The 15,714-nt window shown below is 58.2% G+C and overlaps 1 protein-coding gene across 1 annotated transcript; it reads left to right on the plus strand.

Moving 5' to 3' along the window:
* Nucleotides 1-2,119: 2,119 nt before the first annotated feature.
* Nucleotides 2,120-15,387, plus strand: Ubxn6 (UBX domain protein 6). Its single transcript, XM_027952404.2, has 11 exons — nucleotides 2,120-2,298; nucleotides 5,230-5,393; nucleotides 5,771-5,835; nucleotides 6,542-6,670; nucleotides 12,148-12,245; nucleotides 12,865-12,940; nucleotides 13,428-13,512; nucleotides 13,626-13,845; nucleotides 13,932-14,062; nucleotides 14,252-14,400; nucleotides 14,892-15,387. Exons 1-11 carry the CDS (start codon nucleotides 2,216-2,218, stop codon nucleotides 15,018-15,020), a joined length of 1,329 nt encoding a protein of 442 aa, XP_027808205.2. The 5' UTR covers nucleotides 2,120-2,215; the 3' UTR covers nucleotides 15,021-15,387.
* The last annotated feature ends 327 nt before the right edge of the window (nucleotides 15,388-15,714 follow it).

A 15,714-nucleotide genomic window follows, 5' to 3' on the forward strand; every position in this document is an offset into this window, starting at 1 on the left:
AGCTTCCCCATAACAAGGTTGGAGAGGACAAGGCCCTTATTTGGGGATATAAATCTTTAACATCCCCAGAATTATCAGGAATATAAACACAACAGTTAACTTTTAATGTCACAGATGTCCATCCTCTCAAGATGCTGTTAAGGTACTTAATGTCATCTGATCTTGTAAAACCTTTCTATTGGTATGACCTCTGTGTCTGGTAGAGAACCCTTTATTTCTGTACTTGGGGCTAGATAATCATGTGAGCAAGTTTCTAAATATTTATTTTTTAGGTGTAGTTGGACACAATGCCTTTATTATGTTTCTGTGGTGCTGAGGATGGAACCCAGGACCTCTCACATGCGTTGGGTGAGTGCTCTAACACTGAGCCACCACCCCAGTCCCCATGTTAGCAAATATCAGTCCTACCTGCGTAGGAGGTTAGGAAGATGTGTAGGCCTTAGACTGACTGAAAACTTCTGACTTGGCAGTTTCACTTGGTAGTTATTAGGCATTCCTTCCTAAGAATCTCTCTTTTGTAGCCTCCAGTCTTACTTATTTCAGGGGGCTAACACAAACGTATATCCAAAGTTACACTTAACTACTATTATTTTTAAATGCCCAGGGACGGATGTTTTGGTTTAACTGATTTGCTACGTGTTTAAGATGAAGCAGGTCAAACTGACTGTTTCTATCTGCTGTTAAAAGTCACCAAGTTCCCATGGAAGTCATTCTTGGGGAACTGGAGAGCAGCTGTTTAGCTCTGCTAGTGCCATTTGCGCTAGGATGGGTCCAGGTCTTGTCGACCACGTGGCTTCCCTTGAAAGCATCAGGGATGTCTCCCTTCTCCAATGACTGTCCTCTTCATAGCAAGTGCATTGAGTGGCTTCCTGTTCTCTAGTGGCCTCCTTAATCGCCCCCCCCCCCCCCCCCATCCATCATCGATCGATCGGGAGGTTAAATGCAAAGCTCTTTAGAGGAGTTCCCTGTTCCCTGGATTCAGACTGACTCAGAGGGCAAGAGCCAAAAAAAATATTGGTTCTCTTGGCCCTTTTAATTTAACTTTAATTTTTAAGTCTTGATCTTAAACATCCAGAAGATGTGTAGGCCTTATAGACTGACTGAAAACTTCTGACTTGGCAGTTTCACTTGGTAGTTATTAGGCATTCCTTCCTAAGAATCTCTCTTTTGTAGCCTCCAGTCTTACTTATTTCAGGGGGCTAACACAAACGTCCTTTTGGGGGGTTGCTCAGTCATACAGTGTGTGCTTAAACCGCCCAAGACCCCGGGCTCCTTCCTCAGCAAGCCCCCCAAAGCCTTTCCTGCGCCGACCCCTTTACTCATGTTGCAAACTGCTCCAGGGCTCCCCCATAGCCTTTTCCCATCCCCACTTTGTGCCTTTCCTCTCCACCTCCCTCAAAACTAAGGCAGCAGCCCTCCCGGGCTCCGGGCGCGTAGGGAAGTGGCTTTCTCTCGCCCGCTGGCCCGGTGCCTACGCTGGAGACCCTCCCGCCACTGGAGCCCACTTCCTAGGGAGGCAACGGAAAGTGCCAGACTCCGGTCCAATCGCTCTCCGCGCCTCGGGTGACCGCGCTCGCTCTCCAGCCACGCGGTCTTCTTGGGGGACAATTCGCGGAGGGCGGCTTTAGCCGTCACCCCGGGGGTCTCCTTTGCAGCCCGCACAGCGCAGCACATGCCCCCACGAGCTTGTCTCCCCCGGTGCCCTCCGCCCGGGAGGGCCCGCAAGCCACAGCCGAGGTCCCCCCGCGCGTCTCCACATGGGCGAGCGGGGGCGAGGCGCCCCCAGCCCGGGAGGGCCGAGGGGCTCTGCATGTCTTCCCGTTGAACTGGACTTTGTTACGTAAGCGCTGGGTGCCAGGGGAGGTTCTTGAGTAGGGCAAGGGACAAAGCCAGCGCATCCTCGGAGGGGTCAGGCGGCGGGTAGCTCAGGCATCCCTTCGAGAACGCCACGGGAAGCGCGCCGTCGCCCGGCAACGGATTCCGGAAGAACCACCGAGACGTGGCCCCAGAGTGCAGAGAGGCCGGCCCGGGCCAGCGAGGTGCGGAGAGCTAGAGAGTTGCGCCGGGCTGATTGTCACGTGGGCGGCCGCTCGAGGGAGGGACTTCCGGCAGCGCGGTATTTTCTTTCCGGTTGTTGGCTCCTGCCGGCTCCTCCCCGACTGGGCCTTGCGCCCCCCGCCCCGCGCGGCCCCCCGCCGCCGGGCCTGCTGCCACCATGAAGAAGTTCTTCCAGGAGATCAAGGCCGACATGAAGTTCAAGAGCGCGGGGCCCGGTCAGAAACTCACAGACTCCGCGGGGTGCGTGACGGTTGCAGGGCGCTAAAGCCCGGCGGGGACGGGACGGGTGGTGAGGAGTCTGAGCTCAGAGGCTGGGAGGCTGACAGGGAGAGGCCGGGCAGGCCGAACGGCGAGATTCCGGCAGCAGTGGGGGGACGGGGGCGTGCCAGGAGGGGCGGAGCGTGGGAGAAGCGAGAGGGGGCCAGGGGCGGGTCAAAGGCGGAGCTCGGGGTGGGGACTTGGGGGCGGGCGGGGCACGAGGGCGGAGCGTGGAAGCTGGATGGGGCCTGGGGCGGGGAAAGGGGCGGAGCGCGGTGAGCGGGGGCGGGGCAGGAGGGGCGGAGACAGATCAAGAAGGATCTGGGAGGGGCAAGGGGTGCAGCATGGGGGCAGCTGCGGATGGTACAGGATGGGCGGAGCATGGGGGCACCTGGGGGTGGCACAGGAGGGGCGGAGCATGGGGGCACCTGGGGGTGGTATAGGAGAGGCGGAGCATGGGAGAGGGTTGGGGGAATGTGGGTGAAGTTTGGGAGCAGGGGCTGGAGTGAGATCTGGGGGCGGGGCAAGAGGCCAATGGGTACTGGCGGGTGGAGGATGAGGGAGTCTGGGGCTGCAGTTGCTGGAGGAAGTTCAGAGACCTAGAGGAATAAAGGAGAGGCTTGGGAGATATCTGGAATGACCTGAGATTTGGGGCTGAACCTGGAGGAGCAAGTACTGCAGGGATCCTGGGGTGTCGGTGAGGCTGAGCCTCCCCAACTTGGGAAGAGGGCTCCTGGGTTCTGGCTCTGCAGTGCTAGGAAAGGGGAGTGAGTACTAGGAAGAGTCTGGAAGGCCAGCCAGCCTGAGGCTGTTGTCTAGGGCCTAACCTGAGTGGCTGTGAGGGGCCAAAGGAGGTCTGGGAGGTGGGAGCCTTTGTGCCAGGAAATGGAGGCCTGGTGGGAGAAGTGTCTGTCCACTGGAGGCTCCTGGGGAGGCATGGATGGGAATGGAGCAGGTGTGGCATCAGGCGTCCCTGTCTGAGACTGAGGGCGGGTGGGGCTGATTAGATGGGGCCTGGAAGGCTAGGGCTGCTGCAGGAGGCGGCGATGAGCTCAGCCACGGTATGTGGGGGATAGTGGAAGGAATCCTGGAGGGGTTGAAGGTAGGGGAGGAGCCCAGAGGCAGGCAAGAAGGGGCAGGGGAGGCACCAAGGTGTCCTGCGTGAGGATTGGGTGTCCTGGGATCTCAGGGGTACAGTGCTGATTTGGAGAAGGCAGGCCATGAGGGCCAGGCAGCCAACACCTTGGGTTCCTGCGCCAGGCAGGGAGGAGGGTGGCAAACCTGGAGATGGTGAACAAGTGGTGGGGCTGTGTGATGGGAGGGACATGGGGGCTTGGGGCTACCTCAGTCTAGGGGTTTCGGAGGAACCAGGAGGACTCAGGGGGGTCAGGGAGAGAGCTTGTGGAGGTCCATGTGTCTGTGACATGTGGCCTGCTAGAGTGGGACTTAAGAGCAGCATCCAGGCTGTTGGAGGCTTGGGCAAAGGTAGGGCCTCGTGCTCTAGGGCCTGCCTTCCAGTGGGACAGTCAGCACATATGCCACAAGAAGGAGGTGGCGCTGAGGCCCCTGAGGAGAGAGAAGTAGTTGGTGGGCAGTGAGGCAGCTGTCAGGTGGTCCAGGAAAGCCCCTCTGAGAAGGTGGCATGTGAGCTGAGAATGGGACTCCGCAAGACCCAGTATGTGGCTCTCGGCCCCTCAACAGCACCCTCTGCAGACCTGGTTTTATCCCACCCCCAGGTGGAGTGTTCTGGGCAAAGGTACAAAAGTGCAAAGACTCCTCAGTGCAACACACTGGGCCGCCTGTGGAGGACCAGAGGGGAGCCCCGAGTGGAGGGAAGTGAAGGTGGCACTTGAGTTTGTCACACAGCCATGAGGGGGTTGGCGCAGGGGAATGGCGAGCCAGGCTTGGGTTCAGGGGTCCCTCTGGTTGCCCAGTTAGAGTCCTTGCAGGCTGGCAGTGCTGTGGAAATGCTGTTTCATGGAAAGGTCTAGACAGTGGATGATGCCGGGCGGGTTTGCGGGAGCCATCTTTTCTTCATCTCAAGACCCTCAGCTGTGGGGACGATGGAGAGAGGTGGGGTGGGCAGGAGGTAGGCCCCCAGGTGTCAGGACAGGATGGCTGCTGAGTGTCTGATGGAGCAGAGGAGTGAGGGTCCAATACTACGCCAGGCTCCTAGAAGGTTCTGTGGACCTAGAGCACAGATGATGGGAACTGCTGGGGTTGGGTGAGGGTCCCAGGGGAAGGCGAGACGGTTGCATCAGTGCAGGCCCCAGAGGAGTCGCTGCCAGCACCCTCTATGCTAAGTGGTCATGGAGCCACCCATTACCCATCTGGGGTGTGGAGTAGTGACACCAGGATGACAGGGATCAGGCCTTGTGGTCAGCCCTGGCAGGGATATCTTGCCCATGCTCCTGTGAGCCCAGGAGGGTTTGTGAGGAGGGGCCAGAAGCACTCCTGGAGAGCCTGCGGGGAGCACACGGGCAGGGCCAGCCAAATCCAGCAGGGCAGCCCCTCCGCAGGCCTGTGATGAGGGACAGAGGGAGGGAGGCAAGGTCGTGACCCCATGAGCCTCTTCAGTGCTTGGGAACGTCAGGGTGGCTTCTGCAGGGGAGGATGCTTTGGGTCCATTTTATAGATGTGGATGTTGAGGCCCAGCTGGGGCACCACTTGCCCAAAGGGGCAGAGCTCCAAGTAGAGCTGCGTCTCCTGCCTTCAGAGGCTCCTCCACCTGTATCAGGACTGTCAGGGCCCTGGGTGGCCTGGGAGGTTGAAAGGCAATCCTGTGTAGATGGGCACATGTCTGTTTGAGGGCTCAGGAGGCAGGAACGAGGCTGGGCAGGTGCTCTTCCTACTTCCCCGGGTCAGCCTCCCTGGCCACCCTGGGAGGCCATTTACTCCCCTATCTCTGCCCAGGGAGAAGGCCCCCAGAGAAAAGCCCCAGCAGCCAGCCCTCAGGCAGCCCCGCCAGGGACCCACCGACGAGGCACAGATGGCAGCAGCAGCTGCCCTGGCCCGACTGGAACAGAAGCAGCCCAGGGCCCGGGGCCCCACGTCACAGGACTCTATTCGGAACCAGGGTGAGTGGTGGTCATCCTGGGCTGAGGTGGGGGACCTAGCACTTGACTCTGGGTGAAACAGTAAACAGGGTGTTTTAAAGTCAAGAGGGATGTGCCAGGTGGGAGGGTGGCACTGGGCCTGGTGTCAGGGGCACGGGTGACAGAGGTGCTCCTTGAGGAAGGAGGGCAGCTGAGCTATGCAGGAAGTGGGGGTGGGAGTGGGGGTACACAAAGACCAAGCCCAGCGAGAGGACTACAGCCTGACCCAGAGCGTCGGGCTGGGCGGGCGCTTGCGAGGCTGGCAGGCCTAGTGCGGGTGGGGCCCTGGGGACCGGGCCTGGGGCAGGGCGACGTCTGTCCCGTTTTCCTCTCTTCCTCTGCTTGTTTTCTTCCTCCAGTGAGAAAGGAACTACGCGCTGAGGCGACCGTCAGTGGTGGTCCTGAGCTTCCAGGGACCAAGGAGGTAAAGCTTTTGCTGTGGAATTGCCCCCAAGGCGGGCGGCGGGGACCCCTGGGAGGGCTGTGGCAGAGCTTGAGCCAGGAGGACTTGCTGCCAGGGGCATAAAAGAGGTGTCGTCTCCACTCCGTGCTGCCCCGAACCACAGAGGCAGGTGGGTGTAGACGCCCAAGGGTGCCAAGAGTGCTCCTGAGGTTCCCAGAGGTGACAGCTGCTGTCCTTGGCCAGGAGGGGCAGGACTGGAACCTCTGTGTGCCTTCAGAAGCCACAGTCTGGCACAGCCCTCCTGTGTCCCTGGGCCTGGAGGGCTCCATGGAGGAGGGATCCTTTGGGAGTCTCGGCAGAGCTTGGCCAGGAAGCCGTGATTTTAGAATGGAAGAGACCCTAGACGTGGCCTAGAATGTGAGGTGCTGAGCCCCCCGACTCCAACCCAGCCCCACACTCGCTCCCGGTAGCTGGGGGGTGGCTGCAGGCGCAGGAAGCCTGCGAAGTGCAGCGGCTGCTCCCGGCTGGCGTTGCTCTATGTCAGTGCCCTGGGAACTGGGGGGATGGCGCATGGGCCAGGGAACCTGGGAGGAAGGGCTCGGCCCTCAGCTGACAAGTGGAAGGGATGGTGGGGGCCAGGAGCGCCAGGCTCTACGGGCCATGCTTGCCGGTACTGTCCTGGGGCCGCCTCTGTCCACAGTCTTTGCTCAGCGCTCTCACCCCCCAGGTACCTGAGCCCAAAGAGGAAGGCTCGACACACCTCGCGGTGCCTGGCGTGTACTTCACCTGCCCACTCACGGGGGCCACTCTGAGGAGGGACCAGCGGGACGCCCACATCAAAGAAGCTATTCTGTCGGTGAGTGCAGCCCCTGTGTGTCCTCATCCCAGAGCAGCAGCCAGTTCCACGTGGGCCTTACCCTGCCTTCGTGCCTGTTATGCCTTCCCCAGAGAGGGCAGAACCCAAGGACGCCATCAGAGCAGAGCAGAGGGCGCTGCCACCCCTCAGGCCCCCCTCCCGGCAGCTGCTGGAGGTAGCTGAGGTCCTTTTCTGAGATGCCCTGAGGCGTCTGTCCGTCTCTCCTCCTCCACATTCTGCTCCACATAAAGGGCCGCGGGCCGGGCCGTGCACACTTACCTTAGACACTCGGAGGCAGTCTGCGCGGAGGAACTGCTTTGGTATATTTTTTTCCTTGTAGCTCTTTTTTTTTTTCAGTTGTAGATGGATGCGGTGCTTTTTTTAATAATTTTTTATTGTAATTTGTTACATGTGACAGCAGAATACGTTTCAGTTCCTAGTACATGTACAGGGCACAATTTTCATGTCTCTGTTGTACACACAACATATTCACACCGTTCGTGTGTTCATGCCTGTACTGAGAGAAATGGTGTCGGTCTCGTTCCACTGTCTTTTTATCTCCATGCCCCCTCCTCCCCGAGGACACAGTACTTTTATTTGTTTATTTTTACATGTGCTGAGGCTCAAACCCAGTGCCTCACGCATGCTAGACAAGCGCTCTACCGCTGAGCCCCAGCCACAGCCCCTTGTGGCTCTTTATATGGAAGAAAAATGCAAGAGGAACACAGACGACACCTAAATACTCTTTACCCAGCTGTTTGGGTAGCTTTTTGTTGCAGTAACCAAACTGTTTGATAAGAACAACTTAGAAAGGAGAAAGTTTAATTGCGGTCATGGTTTCAGAGGTCTCAGTCCATAGATGGCCGACTCGGGTACACGGGCTTGAGGTGAGGCAAGGCATCATGGTGCTGGTGTGCAGAGGAAAGCTGCTCCGCTCCTGGCAGGGTCCGGAAGCAGAGAGAGAGGGGAAGGGACCCCAGGGCAGATGCACCCTGCTGGGCACCTCTCAGTGACCACTCCTCTGGCCACACTCCTGACTACATGTCAGGCCATTCAAACTAGGATGGACTGGCTGGTCCCAGCTCCCACCGTCCACTCATTTCACCTCTGAACCTTCCTGCATTAGCACTGGAGCTTGGAGGGACACCTCACCCCAGGACACTCAGGGTGTGAGTTTTCCAGCTGTTACAACCAGTCATTGCAAACCCGGTGGCTTAGACAAGCTGCGTGTCTGTCCTGGCCGTTCTTTTGTATTTGTACCCTTCACACTGTGACCCTAGGCTTCCCTGGGCCAGATTCAAGTGCAGCAGTGGGGGTCTCTCCTGAGACTCCAGGGAGATTCTGGTCCCACCTCCTCTAGTCTCAGGAGGTGCCCACAGCTCCCGCCCCTGCCTCCTCCTGAGCCAGCGGTGCCAGGCCAGGTGTTTTCCAAGCTGCCAGCTCTGCTTCTCTCCCTATTCTGGCCCCTCTGGTTACCTGGACCTTCCTGGATGATCCAGCACACCCTCGTTCCCTCTGCTGCTTAATTCTCCTTTCCCATGAGGCTTCCCTTCCTCATGGTTGCAGGGATTAGGATGCAGGCGTCTTTGTGTACGTGGTGGGGGGGGCATTAATCTGCTGCCCCCCCCCCCCATTTGCCAGGTGTTAATGAGATTTGTGCTCCACTTTCTTCACCTACCCTCATCTTTTCCTGAGCTGTCTGTGGGAAAGTTCTACATGCTCTTTTATTTCATTTTATTTTTATTTTTAACTTAGATCTTTTTTTTTTTTTTTTTTTTTTTTAAAGCAGTGACAAATATGTGCAGAAGTAAGTGTCCAGGGGCTCAAAATTCAAACCCCACACTTCATAGCAAGAGCTCATTGTGTAAGCATTAAAACACTGCCTGGTAGTTCAACATTCAAGCTAGAAATGAAATTTTAAGAAACATAAGCAGTGTCTTATCCAATTTCACAAGATGCTTCCTACATGGGACATCAGGGCACTGGAAATAATGATCCTCTTGTGTTGAATGTAAGTTCTTGAGCTCATCTTTAAGATAAGCAAGGTCTCCAAGGCTGGAAGTCTATGGGAGCTGCAGTTCCAGTGTGAGGGCCTGAAACATTTATTAGAACCATGCAGGAAACTAGCATTTCCTTTAAGTGCTCGTCAGGAGGACGTCTGCCCTTAAAAAGTGTGAGAACGCAGCAGCATCGGCAGGTTTGCCAGCTTTCTTCCAGTGATTTTAAGTAACATACTTCAGAGCTGATAAGAAATTTGGACAGGTGTCTCCCAGTTTCCATGTTATGGGGCCATCCTAATCCCTCCTAGCAGCCAATCATCCCTCTCCAGGTTGTTTTTAAAAACACCTGCGGGAGCTCACTGGGGGATTTTGTTATTGTGATGGGTCTTTCAAGGGGACAAGGGGCTTGAAGGTCTGGAGCCCTATCATCTGCACTGGCCATCTACAGGTCAGGTCCGGCACTGAGGTACCCTTACCAGGAAGCAGCAGCTTGAACCCTGTCGGCCCCTTTTCAACCTTTTTCCCAAAGCTTTTTCTAGTCGAAATTATCTTGTCTAAACGATGCAGAATGGCTTGAGTTAGAGATGGACATTTGACCACAACCCTGACCACGCCTAGAGGCACCCAGGGGCCTCGGCCACCTGGGGCCAGTTGACCCAGCAGGGCGTTCAGGAAGAGGTGCCTCTGAGCCTGGGCGGAAAAGGCGCAGAACCCCAAACCTCATGTTGTGGGGCTCCTCTTCACCTCCAAAAGGCGGCCTTGCCGCCCTCGAGAGTAAACCCGGCCATCCCTCATCGCCACAGAAACCTCACTCATCACAAAGTGTCCTTTGTGGTTGACAGCCCTACCTCGCCTGGTTCCCAAATCGCTCGCATCTGAACTGTTTCCCCAGCCAGGATCCGGGCGAGGCTGGCCCAGCCACCGCCAAGTTCACTAGATTGGAGGAGACGCCTTCCTCCGCTGCCTTCACAGTACTGACGGGCAACTCGGGCCCAAAGTTTCTCCGCTCCCGCAGGATGCGGCCTGAGGGCCGAGTGGAAACCTGCAAGGGACAGGGAAGCTGATACTTGGCATCCACGCGGCGGCGGCGGCGAACAGCGGGAGGAGGAGCGGGAGCCGGTGGCGAGCACCGGGGCCGGGCTCTGGGAGTTGGACCTCTCCCCTGCGGACACGCGCTGGGCCCGCTCAGCGCCGCACGCAGCGGAGAGTGGTCATGGGCGGGGTGCGCGCGTGGCAGACCCGGATTAGAGGTGTGGACCTCGCGCTGGAGCTCGAGCTGGGTCGCTCGGATCCCGAATGCCGCTGAGTCCGGAGCCTCCAGGTCTCCCTCTGACGCCCTTTTTATTTTTTATTTAGAGACAGGGTCTCCCTGAGTTGCTTAGGGTCTCACTAAGTTGCTGAGGCTGGCTTTGAACTCCTGATCCTGCTGTCAGCCTCCCAGCTACTCTGTGCCACCTGCGTGCTCTTTTTTTCAAAAAAATTATTGGTTCTTTTTAGTTAAGCATGACAGTAGAGCCGGGCATGGTAGCACATGCCTGTAGTCCCAGCTGCTTGGGAGGCTGAGGCTGGAGGATCATGAGTTCAAAGCCAGCCTCAGCAACCTCAAGACCCTAAGCAATTCAATGAGACCTGTCTCTAAATAGAATACAAAATAGGGCTGGGGATTCGGCTCAGTGGTCGAGGGCCCGGAGTTCAGTCCCCGAGTTCAGTCCCCGGTACCAAAGCGCAAAAAAACAAAAACAAAATGACAGTAGAGTCCATTCTGACCTGATCATGGAAGCGTGGAAGGCATCCTGTTCCAGTGAGGAGCCCAGCACCTCTGGTCCCCTCACACTGCTCTGCCCAGTGCCACACATGGGCTCTTCCTGCTCTTCCGGGACTTATTCAGCAGCTTGTGTCAGGCGATTCTGGTTTTGGGTATGAAAACAGGCAGTGAGGGGCCTTGGCCACAGTCACAGGGTGGAGCTTGGGACACAGGCCACTACAGTGTACTGGGGGGACTCTCCTAGGGGCATCCTGCTCAGGCTCCCTCCAGTGGTGAGGGAGAGCCCCGTCCCTCACCAGGCTTCCTGGTCTTTGTTCAAATTGTAGCCAAAGCGACACCACGCGATAGACTTCCCCTGAGCCTCCCTCATTTAAGGTTAGGCTGGCTGTCCTCTTGGAAGGGTGGCTCTTGGTTTGTAGCACTGTTTGTCAGTGAAACTAGACTTCGACTATGACGTGGGTGGGTTGCAAATATTTTCCCTCAATTGTTTACGTTTTGACTGGACTTAAGTCACTGCCCGGGAGAGATTTTGATCACTGTAACTGAAGGTGTCAGTCTTACTTTATGGCTTTTAGTTTGGGGTCATACTTAGGAAGCCGTTCTTAGCCCCCTCCTAAAATAATAATCCTGTGGTTTTTCTAGCATTTTTCTGTTTGCTTCTCCTTGTCTTGCCTGGGTGGTGTGCTGCACTGTTGGAAGCTCTCACACAGCTGGAGTCCACCTGCGGGGAGGGATGAGCGTGAGGCAGTTTTCCTGGAGAGCTGCCGATTTCCTGACCCCGTGTCGCGAGAGCACTGCTCGCGCATGTGAGGTTTGCCACAGAGAGTCTGGGTTCCTTCCTGACCGCCTCACTGCCACCTCTGGCAGACCTACTTTCTCTGTCCCCCACTCCCTGGCAATGAAACCAGCAGGTGGGCCGGGTCCCAATCAGGCTGGCGGGGAACTGGCTCATTTGGGAGCCGACGTCTGTGTGCTTCTGATGCAGCTGCCCAGGGCCCCCCATGTAGCTGAGGGAGGGTGCTGGGAGGACAAGGCCCAAACCCACCTTCCAGGAGCTTTAGGCAAGCTGGTGGGCTCTTGCTGGGCTGCTGTCCACCCCTCTGTCCTCTGCTCCTCCCAGTTCACCAGGACTTGCTGGCTGCAGGGGAGCATGTGTGTGGCTTGTTCCATGGTCGTGCAAAAGGAGAGCACATGCTTTCCTGGACCTATAGGTAGGCCCTGGGAGTAGCCCATTCTGGCCATCTTGCCACCTGGCTCTGTCCAGGTTTGGGGCACTCCTGTGCATCCTCTCTGTTACCCGACACCCGTGTGCCCCTGGGTGAAGATTTGCAGTTCTCCGTCTGCGGGGGTGAGGACCAGCAGGGCTGGGCGTCGTGTGCCAGGATCGCGGGGCCCACTGCTGGAGTTTCCCATGCCAGGGTGAGAGGTAGAGATCTGTCACTTTTAGGCCACACTGACCACCAAGGTCACAGAGAGGGCAGCTGTTTCTCTCCTGCTTTGGTGGCCATGCCCTCTGCCTGGAGATGAGAGTGCGTGAGGCAGGACTGACTGCAGGGGTCTTTCTCCTCAACTCTGTGCTGAGTGTGTAGTTGGATGGCGGATGTCCCTGCTCTGCCCCAAGAGAGCCAGGGGCACCACTCTGGCCACTCCTCTGTGGCCGGCTGTGCAGTGTAGTACCAGGAGTGGCTCTCAGCATGCCATGTCCCCTGCAGCACTTCTCCACAGACCCTGTAGCCGCCTCCATCATGAAGATCCACACGTTCAACAGAGACCGGGACAGGGTGAAGCTGGGCGTGGACACCATCGCCAAGTGAGTGCAGTCAGCACCCAAGCCGCTCCCAGTGGGGCCGATCCCTCTGGCTCTGGGGACTCGGTGGGGCCAGGAAGGAGCAGAGCCTGGGAGGGAGGCCAGGCCACCTGAAGCCTCTGGGAAGGGGTCGGGCCTGGTTTACCTGTCTGCAACACAAGGGCCCAGGGAACTGGGGGCTCACCACCCTGGTTTCCCTTGGGGTTATCTGAGGAGTGTATAAGGAGAATGGGAACCAGCTCACTCCAGCAGCTGGTCAGGCAGATCGGGTGGATCCAGAAGTGCCCATGAGTATAGCTGCCAGGGCACCGCCCACAGAACCCCCAGCCCTGCCGTCCCTTTGCGCAGGGGTTGGTTACCGTCTCTGTCTGTTGTCTGATCTCTGTGGTTAATCTGTGTCCTTGGCAGATAGGACTGAGAGGCCAGGCACAGTGACAGCCCCTCCGGTTGGCTGTGAGGGTACCTGTGATTCCAACCCCAAGGTGCAGCGCCAGGTCCCACTGGGCCCTCCTTTCTTCTTGCTGCTGCTGATGCTGCTTGTGACTCTTAGCTGTTGTCCCCTGGTGCTGGAAGTGTCAAGGAGCCAGGGACCCTGTGTCCCATTCCCTCGTCCTCTTCTCAGGTACCTGGACAACATCCACCTGCACCCTGAAGAGGAGAAGTACCGCAAGATCAAGCTGCAGAACAAGGTGTTCCAGGTGAGGGCCGCAGTTCAGCCCGCACAGCCGGCCCCAGCCATGGTGGGATGGCCAGCACGGGGAGTGGGGGGGCATCCTTGAAGTGGCCAGCAGAAGGTGGCACTAAGGTGACCGAAGTCCCATGCCGTGGATGGGCTTGGTGGGCGGCTCCCTGCCTGGCATAGTCTGACCCTTACACTGGGAAGGCGCACGTGAGGTTCTTCTGCAGCAACAGCGGGTCTGGTGACCCCGGCCTGTGTTCTGAGCAGAAGCTGTGTCCTCCCCTGCTTTGGGGATTCCCCAGCCGTCCTTGGGGTCGGCCTCCTGCCCCTGGTGGTTGGCCTTTAGGGGAACTGTGTCCTCCAGGAGGTGCTGGGGGAGCTCCAAGGTTCTCCTTAGGAAAGTGAGTTTGTGCTCAGCTCTGCCACAGCTTCAGGGTTTGGTCGCCATCAGGGGTCACTGGGCTTGTGGCCGAGGAGGCCCTGTGTGACCTCTGCTGCACTCCTAGGAGCGCATTAACTGCCTGGAAGGGACCCACGAGTTTTTTGAGGCCATTGGGTTCCAGAGGATGCTACTGCCTGTCCCGGATCAGGGTGAGGCTAGAGGAAGGGCCTGGGCTGAGCCTCAGGTGGGGGTGAGGGGCTGAGGTGGGAGGGCCCGGCTTGGGTGGCCCTGCTGCAGTGTCATCTGTGTGGGGGTGGCACAGAGGACCTGGAGGAGTTCTACGTGCTGAGTGAGGGCGCGCTGGCGCAGCCCCAGAGCCTGGAGCAGCATAAGGAGCAGCTGCTGGGTGCAGAGCCCGTGCGGGCCAAACTGGACCGGCAGCGCCGTGTCTTCCGGCCCTCACCCCTGGCTTCCCAGTTTGACCTTCCTGGGGACTTCTTCAACCTCACGGCAGAGGAGATCAAGCGGGAGCAGAGGCTCAGGTGGGCAGGCACACCTGGGGCCCGGGCAGGTTGGGTTTGGGGCCCAGGCAGCTGCCTGAGCCCTACTCTCTGGGTGTGGGTTGCAGGGCTGATGCTGTGGAGCGGTTGAGCGTGCTGCGGACCAAGGCCATGCGGGAGAAGGAGGAGCAGAGGGAGCTGCGCAAGTACACCTACACGCTGCTGCGCATCCGCCTCCCTGACGGCTGCCTCCTGCAGGGTGGGCCCAGGGGCCAGGGCAGGGCTCACTCTTGCTACTGGGCCCTCGGCTCTTGTAGGGCCAAGGCCCTGAGCTGCGCTCTGCCCAGCTCCTCTCAGACTGAGTTGCTGGTGGTTGGGCTTAGGGGCACAGGAGTGGGCACAGGAGAGGGCCAGCCTAGTGGCTGGATCTGACTGTCCTGCTTCCCAGGGACCTTCTACGCCCGGGAGCGGCTGTCATCACTGTACGAGTTCGTCAGGGAGGCCTTGCAGAACGACTGGCTGCCTTTTGAGCTGCTGGCCTCGGGAGGGCAGAAGCTGCCGGAGGAAGAGAACCTGGCCTTGAACGAGTGTGGGCTGGTGAGCGGGGGCCAGTGCTGGTGATGCAGTTAGGACCCCCAGGGGTTCACCAAGGAGGACCAGGAGACATCCTGGGAAGCTGATTGCTGTGTCGCAATCACTTTGTCACCAAACCCTCCCTGTGGTCTGTGGTGCTCACAGGGCAGGACTTAGGATGGCTCCAGGCCTGGTTCCTGTTAGAATCCCACCTTCCCTCTGGCGCTGTGACCTTGACCTTGCTGTTATCTTGAACGGTTCCTAATTTCTTGCTGCCTCTTGAAATGGGCCTGGTGGGTCCTCTGAGGAGCAGAACTAAGGTGGAATGAAGGGGGGGGTGGATTTCCCAGGGAGGATGCCCGCGGGGCAGGTGCAGGTCTGCTGCCCGGAAGGGAGGTGAGGGCCTGGGTGGGAACCTGGGGCTCTGCCTGGTTCTGATGGCTTTAGCCAGGCGGGGGCATCTCCTGGCCAACTTGCCCATCGGGGACGATCTGGATCCCACTGTCCCCCCACAGGTGCCCTCAGCCCTCCTGACCTTCTCCTGGGATGCCGCTGTGCTAGAGGACATCAAGGCTGCGGGGGCTGAGCCAAACTCCTCCATCCTGAAACCCGAGCTCCTGGCGGCCATAGAGAAGCTCTCCTGAAATAAAGGCAGGGTTGGCCTCAGCCCACGGGTCTGTCTCATGCTCTCCCTGTCCCCCGTCCCAATCCAGGGCCACCCAGCCACCTCTGGAAACACTGGGCCTGGCCCCCAGCCCTACTCGGCTGGCTGGAGGCCTGTGCCCGCCTTGGCGGCAGTACCTCTGACCACCGTTTTGCAGAGCCCCTCGGGCAGGCAGACGTGTCTCCCTGGGCAGAGCTTGAGCACAGACAGGCTCCATGTGCTGTGTATGGGGGTGGACCCATCTGGCACTAAGCTGGTGACAGTGGCAGGAGAGATGCTAGCCTAACAGCACAGTTGACATGTAATTTCTAAATTATGAACCTAAATAAATAGAATATTTGAAAATAGTTTCCTGGTGGTTAATATGAACCACTGGACTTAGGGCAAGGGTCACCTCTGCTGCGCTCCCCACTGCAGAGGGCTCAGCATGGCTCATGCTCTCAGGGCTGCTGGCTGTCCAGCCAGGGGTCCCCACGTGCCAAAGGCCAAGCTTTCATGTCCGATTGTCCCTAACTGCTCACAGAACCTCAGTGAGCAAGCTTTATTTAGGGGGCCCTGGGCCAAGTACCTGAGGCCCAGGGCCCCTTTGGGATCCCCTAGCCCTGGGAGGGGTGTGTTCAACTAGCTTGTTGCTATAACAGAACATCCAAGACTCAGTACTAAGTGTGAAGACA

This window comes from Marmota flaviventris, chromosome 1 (assembly GCF_047511675.1).
Source record: "Marmota flaviventris isolate mMarFla1 chromosome 1, mMarFla1.hap1, whole genome shotgun sequence".
NCBI lineage: Eukaryota > Metazoa > Chordata > Mammalia > Rodentia > Sciuridae > Marmota > Marmota flaviventris.

Bases quoted from the DNA above. Each gene is read 5' to 3' on its own strand.
- Ubxn6 (XM_027952404.2), top strand. From the start codon at position 2,216: ATGAAGAAGTTCTTCCAGGAGATCAAGGCCGACATGAAGTTCAAGAGC. The intron at 12,941-13,427 runs GTGAGGGCCGCA...CTGCACTCCTAG, and splicing joins TGCAGAACAAGGTGTTCCAG to GAGCGCATTAACTGCCTGGA. The intron at 14,063-14,251 runs GTGGGCCCAGGG...CCTGCTTCCCAG, and splicing joins TGACGGCTGCCTCCTGCAGG to GGACCTTCTACGCCCGGGAG.